This window comes from Salminus brasiliensis, chromosome 11 (assembly GCF_030463535.1).
Source record: "Salminus brasiliensis chromosome 11, fSalBra1.hap2, whole genome shotgun sequence".
Classification (NCBI taxonomy): domain Eukaryota; kingdom Metazoa; phylum Chordata; class Actinopteri; order Characiformes; family Bryconidae; genus Salminus; species Salminus brasiliensis.
Window position 1 is genome coordinate 1,910,263 of NC_132888.1, and position 23,869 is coordinate 1,934,131.

Below are 23,869 nucleotides of genomic sequence, written 5' to 3' on the forward strand. Positions count from 1 at the left end.
TATAACACCAACGTTGCTGCAGAACAATGTATAAGAAAACACTCCCTCATGCAAAAGTTTGTGCACCCATTGCCAAATGACATGTTGTGGATTTTCAAGAGTGAACATATTGCACTTCTGCCCATTATAAAACATAATGACTGTTTTTTTTACAAAATCTAAAACGATGTTACATAAATACTAAATGCACCACATGTCCAAATATTTGTGGACACCCTTTCTAATTAATGCATTTCGCTACTTTAAGTTGCACCCATTGCTAATACAGATGTGCAAATGCACACAGACCCACAGCTTGTCTAGTCCCTGTAGAGAAGAAGTACTGCCAATAGAATAGGACTCTCTGGAGCAGATGCTCTGGCTCCATGCTGCCTAATGTCAGGCGTGGACTAGAGGGGTATAAAGACCCCCAGCATTGAGGAGCTGTGGAGCAGTGGAAGAACTGTGTTCTCTGGAATGATGGTGGTGGTGGAGCTCCATCCAGTACTTTTGGATGGGATGAGGAGCTGGGAATAATGAAGTGAGATGGAAATTATCCATTCAACCTCCTGACCTTGCTAACGCTCTTGTTGCTGAATGCAATCAAATCTTTATAGCAAGTTGCTTCAAAATCTAGTAGAAAGTCTTATTCTTCTCTGGACAGTAGAGGCAGTTAGGCAGGATCAGCTCTTTTTAACACCCTTGATTTCAGAAGAAACTATGAATCAGCAGGTGTCCCATTACTTTTGTCCGTATAGTGTATGGTGCTTCCGATCAATTATAGGGTGCTGTAAAAAAGAATGAAATGCAATTTGACAATGTCAGGTGATTCTGAAATGAAAAAGAAATGAAAATGTAATGAATTGAATTATTTATAATGGGGTTATTACTGATAAACAGCAGAAAAAAGGGGCAATAGCTTTTGAACAGCAGTGTATGAGCAGCCGTTTTTGCTGAACTGAAACTGGAGGTTTTGCAGATCAGTGTGAGTAAGCAGGTCATTGCCAACCACACGGCTTCAGAACAGGAAACTCGTCCCTATCCAGCTGCTGCAGGAAGAGAAAGCATTTCCTCAGCTCATAAACTCAGGCATGATTCACGTCTGCTCACCATGTCCCAACCTGCTCGCTGTCAGTCAGACGAGCTGCCGAGGTGCATTTCTGTCCCCCAGGGTACGAAGAGTGGAAGCCAACCTTCAGAGGCCTCACTGTGCACCTTAAATACGCTCCAAAGACACGCCCTTTCTGAAAGTCTGATTCTACGGCTCACTGCTGAGTAAAGGAACATACCCCAACCAGCCATAACATTAAAACCACTGCCAGGTGAGGTGAAGAACATGATGATGATCTGGATCTAGAAGCTCCAGGCAAGAGGTGGATCTACATATAATTCAGTGCACTAGTGCACTATAGACCCCTGTGGCGCGGCCTAAGCTTTCAGCCTTTGTTTTCCTTCCATTACTTTTACTTTTCTACTTGAAGTCGTTCTGAAACCAGTACTTTTACACTTTTACTGGAGTAAAAAGCTTCAGTTGATACTTCAGCTTCTATAGAAGTCTTTTAAACCCTCGTATCTCCACTCACTTCTACCTGAGGAATGAGTGTGAATACTTTTGACACCTTTGGCTTTGAGGAACCTTCACGGAAAAGGTTTTTAGTTTTTCCTCCACAGTTTTAAACTGAGGAACTCTAAAAGTTCCTACGTTAACTCTGCTAGAGAAAACAGCAGACCAGTACAGACTGGTACAGCATATCAGTGCTGTCATGCACAAATCTTGTATCTCCAAAATGACAATTTTACAGGAGAAGGAAAAACCCTTTCTCACTTTCAATAGAAGTCAATGTAAAACTATTTCTATTGGTCCATTCATCAGGAAATTCTGATAGAAAGAATATCTGCAGATTCTCATTATGGCAAAAATACATTTGCATAATATTTGGTGTTTTAAACACTGGTATGCTGGTCAACCAGCACTGGAGCATCAAAAACCAGCTGCTACCTAAAGCCCTGTCTGAAGTCTTGGGTATTTAGGTATCAGACTGCCAGCCCAGACCCGATTGTATCCAGGTTGATTTTTGATAGTCTGGACAGACTAAATCCTCATGGAGATGGTACAGATGTGTCTCAGTCTGGACGCTCAAATCAGATTGCAATGCAGCAGTGACCACGTCAAACCCAGAGTGACCGCCATCTTTCCTGCTTCTGCGTACGACAGCAGCTCGTTGGGCAGCACCTACGTTGTTACCATGGCAACCCAGTGTCCGAACACGCAAATCCCACCTATTAACAGTGTGGACAGTCCTCTCAGCCGATCTGATTACAAAAATAACAAAAATGTGGGAGGAGGAACATGCCTGAAGCCCCGCCTCCCAACCCAACACCTTATAAATACACCATCCCTGCCTTGTTCACGTGTCTACGACCAAGACCTCGCAACCCTACACCACCCCGGCTCCTCTCTCAGCTCTTATCACCTCTCATTCCTTATCAGTGACGAGGGGGACGAAGGTCTCAGGGCTTCAGAGTCTCTCTCCCTTCTCTGTAATCTCCTCACAAATATCGCATCGTCACTGTCCAACAGAAAACACGTATCTCCAAAATGGTGACTTTACTTTAGGAGAAGGTCAAAATGTTCTGAACTCTGAATGGAAGCTGATGTAAAATAAGAGCTCCAAGTAATTTAGAGCATTTCTATTGGTCAGTTTATCCGGAATGATTGACACAGTGTTCAGAAGCAGCTGCGGGGTTCAAACTACTAAAAACAGGCAAATATGTAGTGGTTGGTGTGGTGCAACAGATAACACCACTACCTGCCACTGAGCTACCACACCATGTGGGAGACTGGGGTTCGATTCCTGGTCTGGGTGACTGTGGGTGCTGCGCTACACCAATAAGAGTCCTTGGGCCAGACTCCTAACACTACACTGACCCACCTCTGTAATACCAGTGACCTTGTAAGTCGCTCTGGATAAGAGCCTCTGCTAAATGCCATAAATGTAAATGTAAATGTAAGAGCAGCGATTTGCTGGGGGCATGGTTCGAATGAGCAAAATCTGACATAGCCCTACAAATGTGGTTTGGATCCGAATATTAAAAAATCATATTTCATGGGATTCATCAAAAATCAGTCTGGACGGATTTGGGCTGGCAGTCATGCTAAGGTCAAAATTATGGTAAATGCGAGTTCCCGACACATGAAAACCCTCTTAAGTTAGAGAACAGGGCTATTGATCAGTCTATCCACAGCAAATTCACCACTCTGCTAATTAACATTACATTAGCCGCCACGCTGCTCCGACAACAGGGCACTTCGTACACTATGGTCATTCTGTAATTTTGATAATTTTCAGACTAGCACTTTAACGCAGCAGTTGTTTTTTGCTGTTATGAACTATAAGACATAGCTAGCCATATGCTAAGTTCACATGCTAATCTCTAATATTAAACCCAGGTGACATTCTGATGGGTGTGTACTGTCCTAAGTGTCCATCATGATAATATGGGTAGTACAGCACTTGTACAGTAAGTGCCCCAATATAGTAAATACATATATTAGTATTAATACAGATCCCACAGTTTCCCAAAGGGGCTAATACCATGATAAAGGCCTCTCTGGGTGCTCAGGCGACTCCCCAACACCATCATCCTAAGGCCTTTTTCATTAGACGAGTCTTCAAGTCTTCAAGAGGCTCAAGTTCTGAACATTACATTAGCCGCCACAAAGCACTTGAACGGGGCGTCATTCTGTAATTCTGTAAGTAGGGTGACCACCTGACCCGTAAAATACACAATCGTGCTTTATGTGGCTCTTAAATGTTGCGTCCCGTATTAAACCAGTTTAGTTTTCTGTATTTTTATAAATGTCCGATACAAGTGTGAGCGTCAGTGGAGATGATTACAAGGCAAGTTGTAAAAATTTTACGTGGAATTAATGATGATTTATTTAATAATCAGTAGTATTAGCCAATATAAATATTATATATGACCATTTAAAGAACAAAGCATACTATAATAGAACAATAGTTAACAAATAAATACAATAGTCAAAAAAAATGTTTATTCTTTAATGTATATTTATATATATTACATTTCTTAGATTAAAAATGTTTGTAGTTGGGCCTGTGGGGGTCATGGCCCATAGGAGCCGTGGTGGGCGTCCCTTATTTTTATTTCTGAAAGGTGGCAACACGAGTGGGAAGTAGGATCTACTCCGACTAGCACTTGAACGCAGCATTCGTTTATTATTTTTTAATTTTCTGAATTATATAAATTATTATTACTCCCTCCTCAAGATTTTTTAATATCTGAGTTCGCCAGTTGAGGTGACCTTCAACCTTTCAACATGGTGGAGAAGAAGACAGAATCAGTAGTGGACTGTGGTTACTGTGGTTGTCTTGGAGTCACATTCACAGGACAGAACAGATCACACAAGTCAGTCTCATTCAGGGAAGAGGTATCTTCCCCTTCCCAGTGCATTACAAGGGTTTACCCTATTCTGAAGAACACAGCATCAGTGCTCTGGCCTGCAGACCTGCTGGCACAATGTCTCCCCCTGTGGGTGGGACCTGGTATTTATCTCCCTGCTCTGGCCTGGCTTGGGCTCCACCCAGGCCTAATATTACACACCTGGAGCTCATTCCTGAGCTAATTGCCCTCTTTATAAAGACCCCTTTGTTTCAGTCTGCCTTTGTGAAGCTTTTGACCCTCGTGTTGGTGGTTCAGTGGCCCTGCCTTCATTATGCCAGCCAGCCAGCCAGCCAGCCAGCCAGCCAGCCATGCCTAAACGTCTGAAGACTCGTCTAATGAAAAAGGCCTTAGGATGATGGTGTTGGGGAGTCGCCTGAGCACCCAGAGAGGCCTTTATCATGGTATTAGCCCCTTTGGGAAACTGTGGGATCTGTATTAATACTAATATATGTATTTTTCTAAATTGGGGCACTTACTGTACAAGTGCTGTACTACCCATATTATCATGATGGACACTTAGGAAAGTACTCATCCATCAGAATGTCACCTGGGTTTAATATTAGAGATTAGCTGCAGCAGTGACTAGGTTCTGGCACCTCTTTTGTCCACCAGGGGGAGCTAAATCTCAGGTGCATTTATATTTATAGGAATAAATATGACCTTAAGAAAACTATTTTCTAATCACACGCCGTGTGACCGAGTCTGTACCCACACATACCCACACAGTCATACCAGAACATTATGACCACCCCTGGTTTGTAATGAACTCGGCCCACTGAGCATATGTATCCATCCGATCCTCTGCCGACTCTGTTATCAGCCTCCTCCTCTCACCCTGTTTGCTCTTCAGTGCTCAGGACCCCACAGGATGGACCACCACAGAACAGACTGTAGTATTTTTTGGGTGGTGGGTCAGCATTCTCAGCACTGACTGCAGTGACACTGACTGACCTGGTGGTGGCGAGTGTGTTAGTAGTGTGTTGAGCGAATCAGACACAGCAGTGCTGCTGGAGTGCTTAAACACTGTCTGTCCACTCACTGTCCACTCTCTATAAGACCCTCCAGCTTGTAGATGAAGGTGAAGTCAGAGACAGAAGCTCTCTGATCTGCTGCTGCACAGCTGGTTTGTGTCGGTCATCCTCGAGTCCTTCATCAGTGCCCACAGGACGTTCCTGGTTGGTGGACTATTTTCAGCACTCCAGCAGCACTGCTATGCCTGATCCACTCGTACCACCAGCCCAACACACACTACTAACACACTAACTCGCCACCACCAGGTCAGTCAGTGTCACTGCAGTGCTGAGAATGCTGACCCACCACCCAAAAAATACTAGTCTGCTCTGTGGTGGTCCGTCCTGTGGGGTCCTGCAGAAAAACAGATGGGATACAGTCTGGAGTTTGAGGGGTGGTCATAATATTTTGGTAAGACTGTAGTGAAGACTGTCTTCTGTATAATACAGATGAGGTGAGACAGCATTTCTAGTCTCTACAGGGGATAGACATGCTGTGTGTGCATTTGCACATCTGCAACTTAAAGTAGCTGAATGCATTCATTAGAAAAGGTGTCCACAAACTTTTGCATGTTATGTAATTAGCCACTATTTTAACACACTGGCCATTATAACGATAGTGTTTGACTTGTGTCTGGTGTGTGTGTGTGTGTGTGTGTGTATATCATAAAATGCCTCCATAGCCCATAATAATAACCATTAACATCAATGTAGAACACATTTTTTGACACAAGTGCTTGCTCTCCAGTTTTATGTAAGAAAAAGACTGCTAACCTTGGCAAGAAAGGTGATAACGTGGCACAAACATGATTTACACATTTAACACACACACACACACACACACACACACACATAGTGTGACAGTATTACATTCACGGCTTAATCTTAATATTCCAATAGGTTGAAGACATCCCAAAAAAACAGAACGCTTTTATTCTGCACGACAAAAATCTTTCAAGATTTACATTTTGACATAAATTATTTAAAAATGTTTATAACAAAAATAACAGTAAAAATAACTGCAAATATAAGTAACAGTTAATGGTTCTTTTTTTTCCAGCACAAATAACAGAACTTTACATTTCAGATTTGCGTATGCTATCAAAAAATGAGGTGACGGGACGAGCCAAAACTGACCCAACAAAACAAACAAACAAAAAAACCTGACAGGTGTAATAATGAAGTCATGACACACGTACTACAGAAATCAGTTTAAGTCTCTAAATAGTGACAGACCAGTTGGTTTAACATAAATCGTATGTTATGAGTCGAAAAATGTAATAAGTAAATATATCTACTTTTTTTCCCCTATACATTTGCACCATACATGATCACCGAGTGTGAGGATAAAGGGTTTAACCGGGTTAAAAAATAAAAAATAAAAAATAATCAAAATAAAACCGTAAAAACAGCTGTAATAAAGGAATACAGTATTATTTCAGGGTTTGTTTTGAGCCTACTTGCAGTTCCTTAAATAAAACCCATCTCCAGAAGGTCTGTGAAGTATCTGAGGTAAACAGTTGTCTTTTGGTGTTGGTCTCCATTCTCAAAATCTCCAAAAACAAAACAAACAAACAAACAAAAAAAAACGTTCACCCACCATGAGCACTATTGTTAACGAGTCGTAGAAAATACCAGGACGATGTGACGATATAAAAAAGACAGTTGCGTGTTAAGGGCTGAATGTCGCTGTGCGTTGAGAGAGTGAAAAGTTCAATTTCCTCGGTATTCAAAATCATACAAACTCGCGGGAGCTAAAATCATTTACAAATACGTTACGTTTTATGGACAATGGGAAATCCGCTATGCGTGCCGGGCTCAGGAGGAAGGCTTGGCCTGCGCTTCTGTGTCTGAGCTGGGCTCTTTAGGGAAGCAGGTGACCTCCACCATGCCAGCGCCTGTGCGTGGTACAGCAGTGTTCATTATGTGTCTCTGTAAATGCTTCACCCAGTCCTCCTGAACGGACAGCGGGCCCTGGAAGACTAAATCACAAAACCTGCAACACAGAGGAGACCAGGACAGCTGGGGTCAGTCATCTCTACAGGTAATCACGCACTGTACATGACCACTGTATAAACACTATGTCTAATCCCTGTAGAGACTCTCTGGAGCAGATCAACATCATGACCCTATTGGCTCCATGCTGCCTGATAATGCCAGATGTGGGCTAGAGGGGTATAAAGCCCCCCAGCATTGAGGAGCAGTGGAAGAACTGTGTTCTCTGGAATGATGGTGGAGGAGCTCCATCCAGTACTTTTAAATGGGATTAGTTGGGAAGGATAAGGTGGGGGTGGTGATCATCATCATCCAAGATCCTGACCTCTCTAATGCTCTTGTCACTAAATACCATCAATTCCTCACAGCAATATAAAGGGTATAAAGGCCCCCAGCATTGAGCTGTGGAGCAGTGGAGGAACTGTGGAATACTTTGGGATGAGTTGGGGATGATAAGATGGGGTGACCTCACTAACACTCTTGTGGCCAAAAGCAATCAAATCTTCACAGCAATGCTCCTCCAAAATATAGTACAAAGAATTCTACTCCAACAAAAGCAGGATCAATTTTTTAACACCCTTGATTTCAGAAGACAACTACAACTTAGCAGGTGTCCCAATACTTTTGTCAATTTACTCATCAGAAACATTTACTCTCTTGATCTAATTAGAAATGTAAAAATGACTTAGAATTAGCTCAGGGACATTGGTTGATATCTCTGACCGTATCACTGATGAGATGTACTGTTAGTACTGGATGAAACCATCATGAGCTTCAGAAGAAGGCGGTGGAGGGTCGCCACCGCTCACAGTAAAGATCGAACAGTACCTGCACGTAAGTCTGTAGATTTCCTCTGGAGTGTGGAGCAATGGATAGGTCTTCTTCCTTGACCTCTGCTTCCTTTGTTTACAGTCATAAGCTGAAAAAAAGAAGGAAGAGAGTAAGTCACGGGTGAACCACGGTTCTGCAAAATGCTCAGATGCTCAGATCTGACCTTGCAAACGACTAGGGTGTGTTTAGAAATTCTCTACTTCTAACATCATGCTGTAATTATGTTATTAATTATTGAGCTTCTGCTACTGGCCCTATGCCATCAGACAACGTCTGTTCTTCCAGAATAGTAAGTCTTTAATTAAAGATACACCATAACATTAAAACCACGGCCAGGTGAAGCTGAAAAATAACACTGGTGATCTGGGTCCAGTGTCTCCTGTCTGTCGAGGGTGGATATTAGGCAGCGAGTGAACGGTCAGTTCTTGAAGGTGATGAAGCGAAATGGAAAAAAATGGACAAGCGTAAGGATCTGAGACACTCTGACAAGAACCAGACTGTAAGGTTCTAGATAAACGACTGGATCAGAACATCTCCACCAGAACATCAGGCAGCAGGTCTTGAGGTGGGGTGTTCCAAGGAAGAACAACCGGTGAACTGGTGACAGGGTCATGGGCTCCCAGGGCTCAGTGATGCATATGGGAGGCAAAGGCTAGAGTGTCGGGTCTGATCCCACACAGGAGCTACTGCACAATGCAATATCAGGTGGTTTTAATGTTGTGGCTGATCTGCCTGCTGCAGGTGGCCAGTGTCCATATAGGATAGCATTGCCAGTTCAATGTATATGCAGGACTGAGATACATGATGATACTGAGAAGATCATCACTACAGTATTATTAAAAATTGCTATAATTTTGTATAACAGAGTATAAAAATATCAAAAGTATTTATTTAATATTCGATATTATTTATTAATATTGTCTGATGAAGACGGTAGACTGTGTTCTGGGTCTGGCTGATTATGTGTGTGTTAGAGAGTGTGTATCTGTGGATGATTGCTGTAGTGTAGCAGGTATTGCCCTCCCTCTGTCAGACTGGGATTTGATCCCCCACATGGGCCAGAACACTACACCACTGAGTCACTTTAAATAAGTGTAAATACAGCCTTCGACCGCACACACGGTTTTAGGTCATGGGTCCGACCTCACAACATACAGGATTTCAAGGATCTGCTGCTAGATCCCACAAGACGCCTTCAGAGATCTTGTGGAGTCCATGCCTCGAGCAGTCTTAGCTGTGTTACTGACACAAGGGGGATCTACAGCATATGAGGCAGGTGGTTCTAATGTTATGGCTGATCAGTGTATGAGACAGGACTTCATCTTATTCGGATGCTACTTACTCGTTCCCTCCATTAGTGCGTTTCTTTTTCTACGTGCATAAGCCCGCAGGTGGTTGGAGAGGCTAACTCCACTGTGGAAGGTGGTATTACAGTGAGCGCAAACCTTTCTGCTGTGTTCACCTTTCTCTGAAACTGAAACACCACGAGGAGTTAGAACAAACATCAACGTAAACAACCCGACAGCTCGAACCCAGAACAGTGACGGACCCGTTCCACCTCCCTGCTGGTCTAGCTAGCTCTAGCTAATAGCTCTTATCCAACAGTGTGTGTTTTCATTTCATACCAGCATGACCAGCCTGACCACAGCGGTTCACCAGATTTACCAAACTAGTTAACCCTTATGATCTGCTTGACGACCAGCTTGGTCTGAAAACATACACTACACTGGAGAAGAGCTCTAAATGTAGGTATTGTGATATACACTGAGGAGGCGGAGCTACAGTCTCTCATTAGGGTGAATATTAATAACGCTCTAAATGTAGGTATTGTGATATACACTGAGGAGGCGGAGCTACAGTCTCTCATTAGGGTGAATATTAATAACGCTCTAAATGTAGGTAATGTGATATACACTGAGGAGGAGGAGCTACAGTCTCTCATTAGGGTGAATATTAATAACGCTCTAAATGTAGGTATTGTGATATACGCTGAGGAGGCGGAGCTACAGTCTCTCATTAGGGTGAATATTAATAACGCTCTAAATGTAGGTATTGTGATATACACTGAGGAGGCGGAGCTACAGTCTCTCATTAGAGTGAATATTAATAACGCTCTAAATGTAGGTATTGTGATATACACTGAGGAGGCGGAGCTACAGTCTCTCATTAGGGTGAATATTAATAACGCTCTAAATGTAGGTATTGTGATATACACTGAGGAGGAGGAGCTACAGTCTCTCATTAGGGTGAATATTAATAACTCTAAATGTAGGTATTGTGATATACACTGAGGAGGCGGAGCTACAGTCTCTCATTAGGGTGAATATTAATAACGCTCTAAATGTAGGTATTGTGATATACACTGAGGAGGAGGAGCTACAGTCTCTCATTAGGGTGAATATTAACAACGCTCTAAATGTAGGTATTGTGATATACACTGAGGAGGCGGAGCTACAGTCTCTCATTAGGGTGAATATTATTAACGCTCTATTCTTGAGGTAATCTTCTGTATGTATTGCATTGTCAGCCAAATTTACAATTAAACATCAATCCAAATAAATAAAAATAAAAAATTAGAATGTAAATACCTGATACTGAGTTCGGCAGTGCTTTACAGTGCTGTAGTGCTGGACCGCGCTCTTTAACAGGTGAAATGAGAAGAGCCTTCCTTGCTGTTTGGAGTGAGCTTTTCACTTTAGCCTCCTCATGAGCGCGCCTCTTTTTCAAAATTCCTATAAGATCACTTGACGGCGATCCTTTCATCACATCTTTAATCTCTGTCCTTTTCTTTTCCTCTCCTGATGGAGAAGAAATCTGTCCGTGCTGTTTGCCACTGGGTCCAAAGCGCTGCACTTTGGCAGTAGAGTAGACGAGGCCGTTATTGATTCTAAAGGGATATAATTTATTTGAAGCTCTGCACTTCTTTTCCAGAGCCTGTAATTTCATGTTGAACTGCTTTTTGTCACGCATCATTTCCTTAAGTGCGCTTATAGGTGACCTGAACGCAGCCGACGACGTCTTTCCAAGCCGCTTCAGATGACCCCGAACGTGATTTGACAGTCCGATCCTCGAGACAAACCATTCCCTACACATGGGACAGGTGAGTTCTGACTGTTCCTCTGATGTTTCCTCGGTCTCTGGATGGTCGTCCTCTGTTACAATAAGAAAACAACAAAAAATCAACAATCCAATATGGTACTGTATCCCAATCTAACTCAATTAAAGAGCTGAAACTGTACTATAGTGAAAGTATGGTACTGTACCTCAATCTAACTCAATTAAAGAGCTGAAACTGTACTATAGTGAAAGTATGATACTGTATCCCAATCTAACTCAATTAAAGAGCTGAAACTGTACTATAGTGAAAGTATGGTACTGTATCCCAATCTAACTCAATTAAAAGAGCTGAAACTGTACTATAGTGAAAGTATGGTACTGTATTCCAATCTAACTCAATTAAAGAGCTGAAACTGTACTATAGTGAAAGTATGGTACTGTATCTCAATCTAACTCAATTAAAGAGCTGAAACTGTACTATAGTGAAAGTATGGTACTGTATTCCAATCTAACTCAATTAAAGAGCTGAAACTGTACTATAGTGAAAGTATGGTACTGTATTCCAATCTAACTCAATTAAAGAGCTGAAACTGTACTATAGTGAAAGTATGGTACTGTATCTCAATCTAACTCAATTAAAGAGCTGAAACTGTACTATAGTGAAAGTATGGTACTGTATTCCAATCTAACTCAATTAAAGAGCTGAAACTGTACTATAGTGAAAGTATGGTACTGTATTCCAATCTAACTCAATTAAAGAGCTGAAACTGTACTATAGTGAAGGTATGGTACTGTATCCCAATCTAACTCAATTAAAAGAGCTGAAACTGTACTATAGTGAAGGTATGGTACTGTATCCCAATCTAACTCAATTAAAAGAGCTGAAACTGTACTATAGTGAAAGTATGGCACTGTATCCCAATCTAACTCAATTAAAGAGCTGAAACTGTACTATAGTGAAAGTATGGTACTGTATCTCAATCTAACTCAATTAAAGAGCTGAAACTGTACTATAGTGAAAGTATGGTACTGTATCCCAATCTAACTCAATTAAAGAGCTGAAACTGTACTATAGTGAAAGAATGGTACTGTACCCCAATCTAACTCAATTAAAGAGCTGAAACTGTACTATAGTGAAAGTATGGTACTGTATCCCAATCTAACTCAATTAAAGAGCTGAAACTGTACTATAGTGAAAGTATGGTACTGTATCCCAATCTAACTCAATTAAAGAGCTGAAACTGTACTATAGTGAAAAATTGTAAATTAGATTTTTCACCAAACCATTCATGAGACAACAGTGCATGGTCAACAAAACTGCATGGTCACCTGTTTTAACTCGAGGCACTCCAGCCATTCGTCGTCGAACCTGAGGCACTTTTTTGGGGGAAGCCGTCTGAGCTACTGATGCTTCATGATGGTCACTGCAGCTCAAACCCACTCTGTGCAAATGCCCTCTAATGTGGTTGGAGAGACTGATCCCTGACTCGAATTCAGCAGGGCAGTACGGGCAGGTCTTCAGGTCTGAATCAAATTCTATACTGGTCTCATTTTCCATGGCTTCTTCACACAGCACCGCTTCCATGCATTCTTCCTTGATCAGAATCTGTGGGGATTGTGGGGCGTCCAGGTCTTGCTCAGAGTGACCACTCGAGGCACGTGGGCTTCCCTTCGCAGGGGACGAGCGCTTGCGTAAAAACTGGCTGTTGATATACAAACCATCTTTGACATCACATTTCTCGGGATGGTGGAAGCTGGAGTCGTACACTACAGCGTTGTCCTCGTTGTTCACGACCTTGCGGTTTTCCGCCCCGCTCTTTTTCTTCAGTTTTTGCCTACATTTGGGAAAGTCGATCAGAATATCTTGGCCTTGAATGTTGTGGAACGGAGTGGACATTTTCCTTTTGGAAGGAGACTTCTTCAAAGACGGCTTGGCCAAAGAGAAGTGTTTGTACTTGCCGCCTGGTTTCTCTTCTTGGGAACCTTCACCGTTATTGCTGACTCCTTGCTGACACGTACCACCACTTCCACTAGACTTCAAAGTGCCACTCGAACTCCTCTCCTTCAGTGCAAAAAGATCCCCCTTCAACCTGGAAGGGGATTTGAGAACCTCTTTCTCGGACTCTAGGGAATCATCGCTGCAGCATTTACCAGACTCTGGACTCTTGGCTGTGATGCTCTTTCTGTCAGTTTTCTTGTTAGTGTCGGTTTCAGAGGTCCTCGGCTGACCACGCCTTTTCCGAGTTATAAGAGTGTTCATGGATTTGTGAAGCCTAGAACCATTTTTGGCCATTTTTTTATTTGCCTTTCGTTTCGCCTTGTCCGTTTTTGCTAGACTAGGTTCTTCAAGAGACTTGGGGCTTTGTTTTTTCCTAGAGTCCTCAGACTGTAATCGACGGGTTTCTCTCTCTGGCGACTGCGAACCTACGCTGGGCAACTTGCATAACGAGGATGGCTGCACCGCTTTCGGCTTCTTTTCCAGACTGCACGTGAAGTGTATATCCTCTACCAGATCTTTGTCAAAGACCTGCCGATGAAAAATCTCGAAATGGTTCCTCATGATGTTCTTGTTTCTCGTTTTAAAAGAACACAGTTTACAGGTGAAAGAAGCTGCAGCGTTGCTATCCGCCGCGCCGGTCTTCTGTTCCGGGAACCCTTCTTGTTTCTCCATCACCAGGTACTGAGCTTCGGTGACACGATGCTTAGAAAGCATATGACCCTTCAGCTCGCTTTCATTCATTGCCACGAAATGGCACTTTTGACATCGATAGTACCGCTTGTCCTTCTCGTGGGTTTTTGCATGCTGGACAAACGTGTTGGGGCAGTTAGTTCCGAAGGTGCACTGTGGACACTGTAAACTCGCGTCTTTGCCCTCGTCTTTGAGTCCGACTGTTTCCTTAACCTTCTGGCTCTTCTTCTTGTGGACAGTTATGTGTCTTAGAAGCGAGTTGTGATCGAAAAAAGAACTTCCACACTCTTTGCATATGAACGGCTTCGGATCGGGAGCATAGGAGTGGTTTTTCCCGGGTCTCTGGGAATTCTGGGACTTCGCCTTTAATTTGCTATTGCTTGGGTAAAACAGAGGATCGTCCTCCAGCTGACTTTCTGGAACAAACCCCAGCTTCCCACTCTTCCTATTTTTTGCTGGTTTAGGAAAAAGGTGTTTCAAGGCCACTGCAGTTCCGTTTGCGTACTGTGCGTTTTTCGATACTGGCGAATGGGACCTGGGTCGTTTCCACTGAGGATCTCCGTTGTCCGTTTGGCTGCCTTCACCCAGGAGCTCATTTTTGGAATCAGAGTTCAACTCTGGGTAGGGCTCCTCTGAAGGATCTACCATCACCACCATGTCCATCTTACGCTTTCTCCTCCTATGACTAACGGCTGGCTGGATGGTGGGCACCTTCTCCTCCGCTTCCGAACGGTCATGATCCTCCAGCAAGAACTTCATGAACTCTTTATGGGGATTCCAGCTCAGATCATTACTGTCATCGTAACAGTCCAGCGAGTTCTCTGGAGATTCTTCATCGAAGCCCCATATGCCTCGATTTTCAACGTCTTCGGCGGTCAACATCTGTCTTATAGTCATTTCACCATCCTTCCTAAGTGGGTCACATTCTTCAAACTGGACGCTGGTCGCGACAGTGGGGTTCTGTGCGTGCAGTGATTTGGGGAGGAATCCCGGCACATTCTTGGAGATGTCTAACAGAATTTCGTCGGAAATGTTGGGGGAAGCCGATCCGTTGACGTAAGCAGCTTTGGCGGGCCCATCGGCACAGATGGACTCAATAAAACGGACGTGTGTCAGGAGATCTGCTTGGTCACCGTTTGGTGTCATGTTCTCACGTGGGCACTGCATTGACGGTTCTAGCACATTCCCTGCAAGAGAGAACGTCTGGGTGCTCAACAGATTCTCTGAGAGTTCTGATATGGAGCCGTCATGTCCCTCTCTGCTGGTGTTCTCCTCCAAAGCAGACATGCCTCCAGACTGTATCTGGAAAAAACAGTAAACAAAAACTTAGCAGAACTCAAACTGGTCAATATCTAATTAATGGCTAATAGGGAGCTACACCAATGTCCAAATGTTTGTGGACACCACTGCTAACACAGATGTGCAAATACACACAGACACATATTCCTCTAATCCTTGTAGAGAAGAAGCACTGCCAATAGAATAGGACTCTCTGGAGCAGATAAACATCATGACCCTATTGACTCCATGCTGCCTAATAATGCCAGGCGTGGGCTAGAGGGGTATAAAGCCCCCCAGCATTGAAGAACCCCAGTGGAAGAACTGTGTTCTCTGGAATGATGGTGGTGGAGCTCCATCCAGTACTTTTGAGATGATTTGTGGATAATGAGGTTGATGGGGTAGTCGATCATCATGATCATCCAACATCCTGACCTCACTAACGCTCTTGTTGCTGAATGCAAACAAATCCTCAGCGCAATCCTCACTTCTCCAAAATCTAGTAGAAAGCCTTCTTTGGACATCAGAGACAGTTACTCCAACAAAAGCAGGATCGGCTCTTTTAATACCCTTAATTTCAGAAGAAAATGATTGGTAGGTGTCCCAATACTTTTGTCCGTAACGATTTACATGTTATTGTCAAACATTTAAACCGAAATTATTAGGAAAATGGGATAAAAGCTTGTACAGGTCAGGAAAGTTCTAAAGAGAGCAAATGATATACCACCTGACAACATATCGCTGCTGTCCAATGAAAAACACATATCTCCATCTTTGTCCGTTTCTGAACCCCGTAGCTGCTTCTGTACACTGTGTAAATAATTTTGGATGAATGGACCAATAGAAATGCTCTAAAATGACTTAAATAAAATGGTTTTACCGTGACGTCCATTGAAAGCTTATCCTGTAAGTTCCTATTTTGGAGATACATGTTTTTCAATGGACAGCAATGAAATCAAAAGGCTAAATACTATTTAAATGGGTAAATGGGAGAAATTAATTGGTCAGTTATTGGTATGTTTGACCAGAAACAGTGAAATTAGAACTTCAACTTTTTAAAACATTATGCCAACATTTCAATTCAGAATTTTAACAGATGCAACAGTGGAACCAGATTCCTAAAATTCCTAAAAAGGTTCGTACAATAGTTTACCCGGTTGAACAACTTTCAGCTCATAATCTAAATCTACAGTAAAGAGTGAAACCAGCAACACATGATATTTTCATACTTTTCCCCAACGTGTTTCAGCACGCTTCATCAGTGATTTCATCAGAGTTTCAAAAACACAATGAACAGCAAGTGTACGTAAAAACAACCCCCCAAAAAACAGCTGTATTAAACGTACACAGGGAGGAACACATTCCTGTCCGGGTCGGCCTGTCTGTGTTTTTCTCCTCCTCTGAGAAAATTACACACCGAATTATCTCATTTTCTATTAACTCAGTGCCGCTCTGCTGAGTTTAAAGCCCGTCAGATTCACCTCTCTGTTCTGCTACCTAAAAAATACACAAATTAATTTTGTCGATCGGTTGTGTAGTAGTTTCGGACCTTTTCTCTTCTGAAAGCATCCCTTAACTCATGTGGACAAGTTGTTCTGGTGCCTGAGATGGTTTACCCGAGTCTCAGCTTTACAAAAGCTGTCTGAATATAGACGGTGACACGAGTTTCTGAGTGTTCATTGGTCAGTTTCGCACAAACCTACTGATGTACGCACAAATCCACCAATTACAGACAAGAGGGAGATGACGGACACACATCCACCAGTAAGACACGGCGAGAGGCGGAGACTCGCTTCACAGCCTCGTAATGCAATGGAGATGCAATGTACAGGGCGGAGTCTAGAGATTCAGGAAATCTTTGCCCCTTATTTCTGCACTTTATTATCACTAAGATATTAATAGAAACATCAAGAAACATCGCATTTGGCGTGCCTTTGCGTTCGCAGACTCCAGAGGGTTAAACACAACACTAAACGAGCCACTGTCTGCCACCAAATTATTTAATAATAATCAATTAAATCAAATAAAAAATCGTTACAGTAGTGCAAAACATGATCTTACTATAATTTGATATAGATTTTTTATATTTTTATTTTATATATTGATACCCAATTACACTGACTGTGTTTTGGCAAAAGCCAGAAATCTAAAAAGCACTACTGACGCCGGCGGCTTCAGCCCTGCAAGGAAGAAAAAGCTGTTTGTGAACAATTTACAGCATGAAATTAATTTTTATATAAATAAAATTAAAACTGGCCTAAGTGACTGCTTGCCCAATCATTTGGACATTCCCAGTTTGAAGGCCGTTCCAACAGACGTATAACTATAACTATCTCTCTAGGTGTGTAAACTCTGAGTTTAATCAGTTATATACTTATGAGCGTTCTCCTCCAAGCGTGAAGAGCTCCAGTGATGATGTGTTAGTACCAGTTTGCGAAGATGTAGTGGAGCTAGCCTTCACCCTCCTACAGTGTTGTGTATTTGGGGTGAGCTGGTGGGGGAACCTTAGCAATGACTAAATTGGTGATAGAATTGGGTTTAATTACAGCTTTACCAGCTGAGTGTGTGTTTACTGGTGTAAATGTACCTCCAGGGGAGTTAGGGTGGTGCATGTTTAATAGATAGATAGTAGAGTAGATCAGTGTGGAATCCATCAGCAGAGCTTTCTGTGAGCTACCATGTTTTTACTGATGTATAAAAGATGGACGTGGCTTTGGTTCTTGTTGGATGCGCTGTGTTTTTCCCTCTGAGTGGAAGTGGAAGCTCATTCAGAGCATGTTCGAGTTTCTTTTCTTTATCCGTTTTGTTTAAAAGTAACAGAACAAATAAGTATTTCTGATATTCTGGCCTTTTTCCATCTTATCTCAACTCACAAAATCATGGCGGATTAGACTAGGATGGAGTGTCTGCGCTGTTGGACAGTTGTAGGTTGCGTGCAGAAACACATCCAACATGCTAACAGATAGAGGCAGATACAGCTAAACGGGCTCTCCCATTGGTCAGGACGTTACTGGAAGGCCTGAACGCATCAGATTAACCACCAATGTAATTCAGACCTGACAGAAGAAATAAGCAAAAGTTCTGATTTTCAGTGAATAAGGCCAGTTTGGTCCAGAACAATGTCACTTCTGGAGGTTCTAGATAAGCTGTAATGTGAGTGGTCGTGGGAGCAGGTTCTAATCGGTTAGAAATGGAGAACAGTGGCAGCAGCTCTGTACAGGTCTCTTTACAGAAGGAGATGCTGTAAAACTGCAAAAGACAATGTCAAATACATGTTAAAATCTGTACTGACTGCCTCAGGGGGGCGCTATACCACAATAGATGGAACAGACTAACTTGTACGAATGTTTGTTCATATTTATTTAGAAAATCTAGGTTAGTTACGAACGGATGGAATGACTGGGATGATTGGCAGTAACAAACTGGGAGAAAATTGGTAAAATTCAACTTATAGTCAATGCATCTTCAAATGAAAGCGATGTGGCGAGAGACTGCAGTGGAAAAACAACGCTGTGAGTGTTCGCCGAGATGCCAGGTTTAGGGGGTGGGCGTTAGCATTTCACATGCAGGACTTAACCCAGTTCAGCAGCCATGTTGGAGCGTTATCACTTACTAAATCTTTCCTAGTGATCTGCCTACACTCTTTAACAGCTCAGCCAGATCTGCACCGTCACTCTCACTGCTGCTCAACACGCTAGCTGCCACTCGGTACGCTGTGGTGACATCAGATTCTGTGGTAATGAACGTCCTCCACGAATCACGTTACAGCTACCCTACCTGTTTTCTTTAATGATTCCAAGACTTGGGTTTTGGTTTAGGGTAATAACACTGTACTGTGTTACCGTAATACCACTAATATGATTCGTTACGGTAACATAAAGTACAGTGTTATTATACTAAACCAAAACACTGTACATTGTTACAGTTAAAACACTAATATGGTACATCACGGTAATAACACTGTACATTATGTTACGTTAATAAAATTCATACGATACATTACAGTAATAACTCTATGTTATCTTACAATATAAACACCATACATTTTGTTACGGTAATAACACCAATACGATATGTTGCTGTAACAACACTAATACAGTATGTTACAGTAATAACACCGTATGCTATGTTACAATAATAACGTTAATATGCTATGTTACGTTAACACTGTACGCTATGTTATGGTGATAACAATAATATGATACGTTACAGTAATAACACTGTGCACTTTGTTACAGTAATAACAGTAATACGGTACATTACCGTAATAATATCGCCTTCCTTGTGGCAGACTAGGTTGTAGATTAACTGTTCCAAATCACCGTTTTCCTGCTACATATTGAATTGCAATCTTGCTTCCAAGATAGTGAAAATGAACGTCGTTTTGTAGTGGGTAACAACACCGTAACAGTATCATAACAACAATGTAACGTAACAGTAACAACACTGCTTTCCTTATATGAGACTCTCTATTCCCCAGTCAAGCAAGCACCTCCCACTATAATAATAAGAGTCCTTGGGTGAGACCCCCTAACTCTACATTGTCCTACCTGTGTAACTTGATTTAGGTGTAAGAGCTCTGGAAAAGAGAATCAGAGAAATGTTACCGTAATGACACTAATTTGATACGTTACGGTAATAACACTGTTATGTTAAGGTAATAACATTAATACAGTATGTTCCGGTAGTACTACTAATACAGTACGTTACAGTAATAACACTAATACAGTATGCTACGTTAATAACACTTATCGCTATACAAACAGAAAGGGTGAGTTCTGAGTTGAATTAATGTTCAGTATTGTGGTTAAGGCACGATAAGGACAAAGATCTGGATCACAATTGCACCGATTAATACTGAATTGCAATCTTGCTTCTAAGATAGTGAGAATTAAGAACACCGTAACATTACGGTAAAAACACGTCACAGTATCATAACAACACTGTAGCGTTACTGCAACAACACCGTAACAGTATTGTAACACTGTAACTTTACGTTAACAACACCGCAACATTACCGTAACAACACAGTAACAGCATTGTAACAACACAGCAACGTTACGGTAAGAAAACCGTAAAAGTATTGTAACACCGTAATGTTACGGTAAGAACACTGTAACAGTATTGAAAAAAAACACTGCAATGTTACTGTAAGAACAACGTAACAGTGTCGTAACAATACCAAAACGTTGCGGTAAGAACACTGTAACAGTATTGTAACAACACCGCAACATTACGGTAAGAACACTGTATTGTAACACCAAAACGTTACAGTAAGAACGCTGTAACAGTATTGTAACAACACTGCAACGTTACGGTAAGAACACCGTATCGTAACACCAAAACGTTATGGTAAGAACACTGCAACAGTATCGTAACAACACTGTAACGTTACGGTAAGAACACCGTAACAGTATTGTCAAAACACTGCAATGTTACTGTAAGAACACCGTAACAGTGTCGTAACAACACTAAAACGTTGCGGTAAGAACACCGTAACAGTGTCGTAACAACAAAGCGTTACGGTAAGAACACTGTAACAGTATCGTAACAACACCGTAACGTTGCGGTAAGAACACCATAACAGTGTCGTAACAACACTAAACCATTATGGTAAGAACACCGTAACAGTATTGTCACAACATTACGGTAAGAACACCGTATTGTAACACCAAAACGTTACAGTAAGAACACTGTAACAGTAACGTCAAAACACTGCAATGTTACTGTAAGAACACCGTAACAGTGTCGTAACAACACTAAAATGTTACGGTAAGAACACCGTAACAGTATCGTAACACAAAAGCGTTACGGTAAGAACACTGTAACAGTACCGTCAAAACACTGCAATGTTACTGTAGGAACACCGTAACAGTGTCGTAACAACACTAAAACGTTACGGTAAGAACACCGTAACAGTATCGTAACACCAAAGCGTTGCGGTAAGAACACTGTAACAGTATCGTAACAACACCGTAACGTTGCGGTAAGAACACCGTAACAGTATCGTAACAACACTAGGACATTATGGTAAGAACACCGTAACAGTATCGTAACAACACTAGAACATTATGGTAAGAACACCGTAATAGTATCGCAACACCAAAGCGTTACGGTAAGAACACTGTAACAGTATCATAACAACACCGCAACGTTGCTGTAAGAACACCGTAACGCTGCGGTAAGAACACCGTAACAGTGTCATAACAACACCGTAACGTTACATTATGGTAACAATAATAAGAGTCCATGGGTGAAACCCGAACTCTACATTGTCCTGCCTGTGTAACATGATTCAGGCGTAAGAGCTCTGGGTACGAGAGTCGGACAAATGCCATAAATGTAAATGTCAACGTTATACTACGAAGGCTTAAGGCCTTCAGTTATGGAGCGATATTGTGTGCACATACTGTGACAAGAAACACAAATGATCCGGCTTCCGATCTCACGGTGGCAGTCATCACTGTTGATGGAAATCTGCATGTAGTTATTTAATTTCTGGATCAAATGATGAAACAGTGCTGCACAGCATCAGGAAAAAGTTCTGTACGGTCCAGTGGCATACATCCCATGCATTGAGGAGTGCAAAAAAACTTGCCAGATGCAGATATACAGATCACACACAGGCATGCATTAAACCTGTGCATACACTCTGCAAGTATTGCAGTGAGACCCAGACCCAATCCCAATCAGTTGCATGTGTTGTTGATCAAGCCCATTTGTGGAACAGCTAAACACTGAGTCCTGCAGCCTACCCCACTTCAAACCCTGCATTCTCAGACTGTGCAAGCAATGTTAAAAGGCATGGCAAGTGCTTAAACTACTCAATAAAGACCTCAGCGTTGCTTTTCTCCCAATTCTGCTTGCTGGTGCCTGCTGTGAGTGTGCTACTGAGTGCTCGCGAGGCAGCAATCATTGCCTATTATGTTCCACATCAAGCCTCACAACACAGCAGCGCCTCGCAGAACCAGCTGCAGAGCAGGCTGGCTCCAGCCCGACAACGCTGCGCACGGACGCGCTTTTGCCATTACCTTTCTTCCGCTGAAACCGAGAACAACAACACCGAAATCATTTCATTTCTCCTCGCTCAAGCCTTCCATCCATTGCGAAGCCGCCATGTTTTGCGCGATGGTCCATGCATGGATGAGACCACGACACTGCTTTGAGGGGAGTCGCGGAGGAGCTGAAGCCTGAAACACGCTGGTTTCACGCTTTTCACGCGGAATAATGTCACAGCCGAATACTAATCTACCACATTTAACAACTGGACTGCATCACACTCTCTACGCGGTACAAAAAAGCAGGATTTTAGTCACGTATGTGAGGACGGGGTCACCCAGACGCGGAGTGGTACGCTCCAAATAGGTGGCATCAAACACCCAAGTCGAAAGCCGTCGCTGAAAAACCCACACACGAGCAAGACGACAAAAGGAGCCTCTCTCCTGCAGTAAAATCGCATTAAACACCTTCATTCCGCGCCGGATCGGTTAAATTAGAGCTCAGACTCTGATAATCTGATGTTGAACCGCGTCGCAGGTTGAGGTTGATGTGTGTGGATTGGGAAAATAACTCGCCGGGGTCTCTGAGATCGCGGCGGTGGCCATCTAACCGGCTTACACAGCAGGCACACAGCTCCATTTAAACGGGCCGTGGCTGTGGGCTGTGGGGCATTTCAGTGATTTATGAAACGAGTGACCTCTAAAAGCACAGAATAACCCCCAAAAATATTATATAAAATTATAAAATTGTGGATGACCTTTAAAAAAAAAGCACACCAGCTAGCGTGCTAGCCAGCTAACTCAGCACTAGCTACTTAACTATCTAGCTATAACAGGAACGAGTCTTTTTGTGTAGCAGATTAGTAGCTAAACTGTACTACACATTATTTTAAAACATTTTCGGGACTGTATTAATTCTTATTTGACGCAAAAATATATTATATATTAGCTAGCTATTAATTAACCAGTGTCGCGAGACCGCTCTGACAAAAACGCCACTGTTAGCATTAGCTGCCTTTTACACTTAGCTAGCTGCAAACTCACTCAAATATATCTAAAATATGACTTTATAATATAAAGAAAGTGATTTAAACTCAATTAGACGCCTTTAACTTGTTATTTTGTCTTTTAAGAGACAAACAAGATCAAAAACTGACTAGATAGGGTGACAGTAACGTTGCCAAATAACACCAGGATTGCTAGCACTAGCTATCTATCTATCTATCTTAGTGCAAACCGATCAAACCTAGTAGTTAACTCTCATATTAAACTTAATAAAACAATATTAGGGGCGCTAAAATATATTAGATTATGCTGTTTTGGAGTTAAAACCCGCGGGCGGGCACAGGATGGGGTAGCTAATAGCTAACTATGCTAGCTAGTGTCGCGAGACCGCTCTGACCAAAACGCCACTGTTAGCATTAGCTGCCTTTTACACTTAGCTAGCTGCAAACTCACTCAAATATATCTAAAATATGACTTTATAATATAAAGAAAGTGATTTAAACTCAATTAGACGCCTTTAACTTGTTATTTTGTCTTTTATAAGGCAAATAAGATCAAAA

At 42.2% G+C, this 23,869-nt stretch overlaps 1 protein-coding gene across 3 annotated transcripts; it reads right to left on the reverse strand.

The window, feature by feature from the left end:
- Positions 1 to 6,136: 6,136 nt before the first annotated feature.
- znf644a (zinc finger protein 644a) lies at positions 6,137 to 22,918 on the reverse strand. Of its 3 annotated transcripts, none has more exons than XM_072691323.1 (6): positions 22,338 to 22,917; positions 12,669 to 15,330; positions 10,871 to 11,434; positions 9,625 to 9,756; positions 8,280 to 8,370; positions 6,138 to 7,452 (listed from the first exon to the last, which is right to left on the reverse strand). In XM_072691323.1, the coding sequence occupies exons 2-6, from the start codon at positions 15,313 to 15,315 to the stop codon at positions 7,275 to 7,277; spliced, it is 3,612 nt and encodes a 1,203-aa protein (XP_072547424.1). In that variant the 5' UTR covers positions 15,316 to 15,330; positions 22,338 to 22,917; the 3' UTR covers positions 6,138 to 7,274. The 3 variants fall into 3 exon arrangements, with proteins under 3 accessions (XP_072547426.1, XP_072547424.1, XP_072547425.1); XM_072691324.1 differs by lacking the exon at positions 22,338 to 22,917 and adding an exon at positions 19,570 to 20,386; XM_072691325.1 differs by lacking the exon at positions 9,625 to 9,756 and having other exon boundaries at positions 6,137 to 7,452; positions 22,338 to 22,918.
- Positions 22,919 to 23,869: the final 951 nt, after the last annotated feature.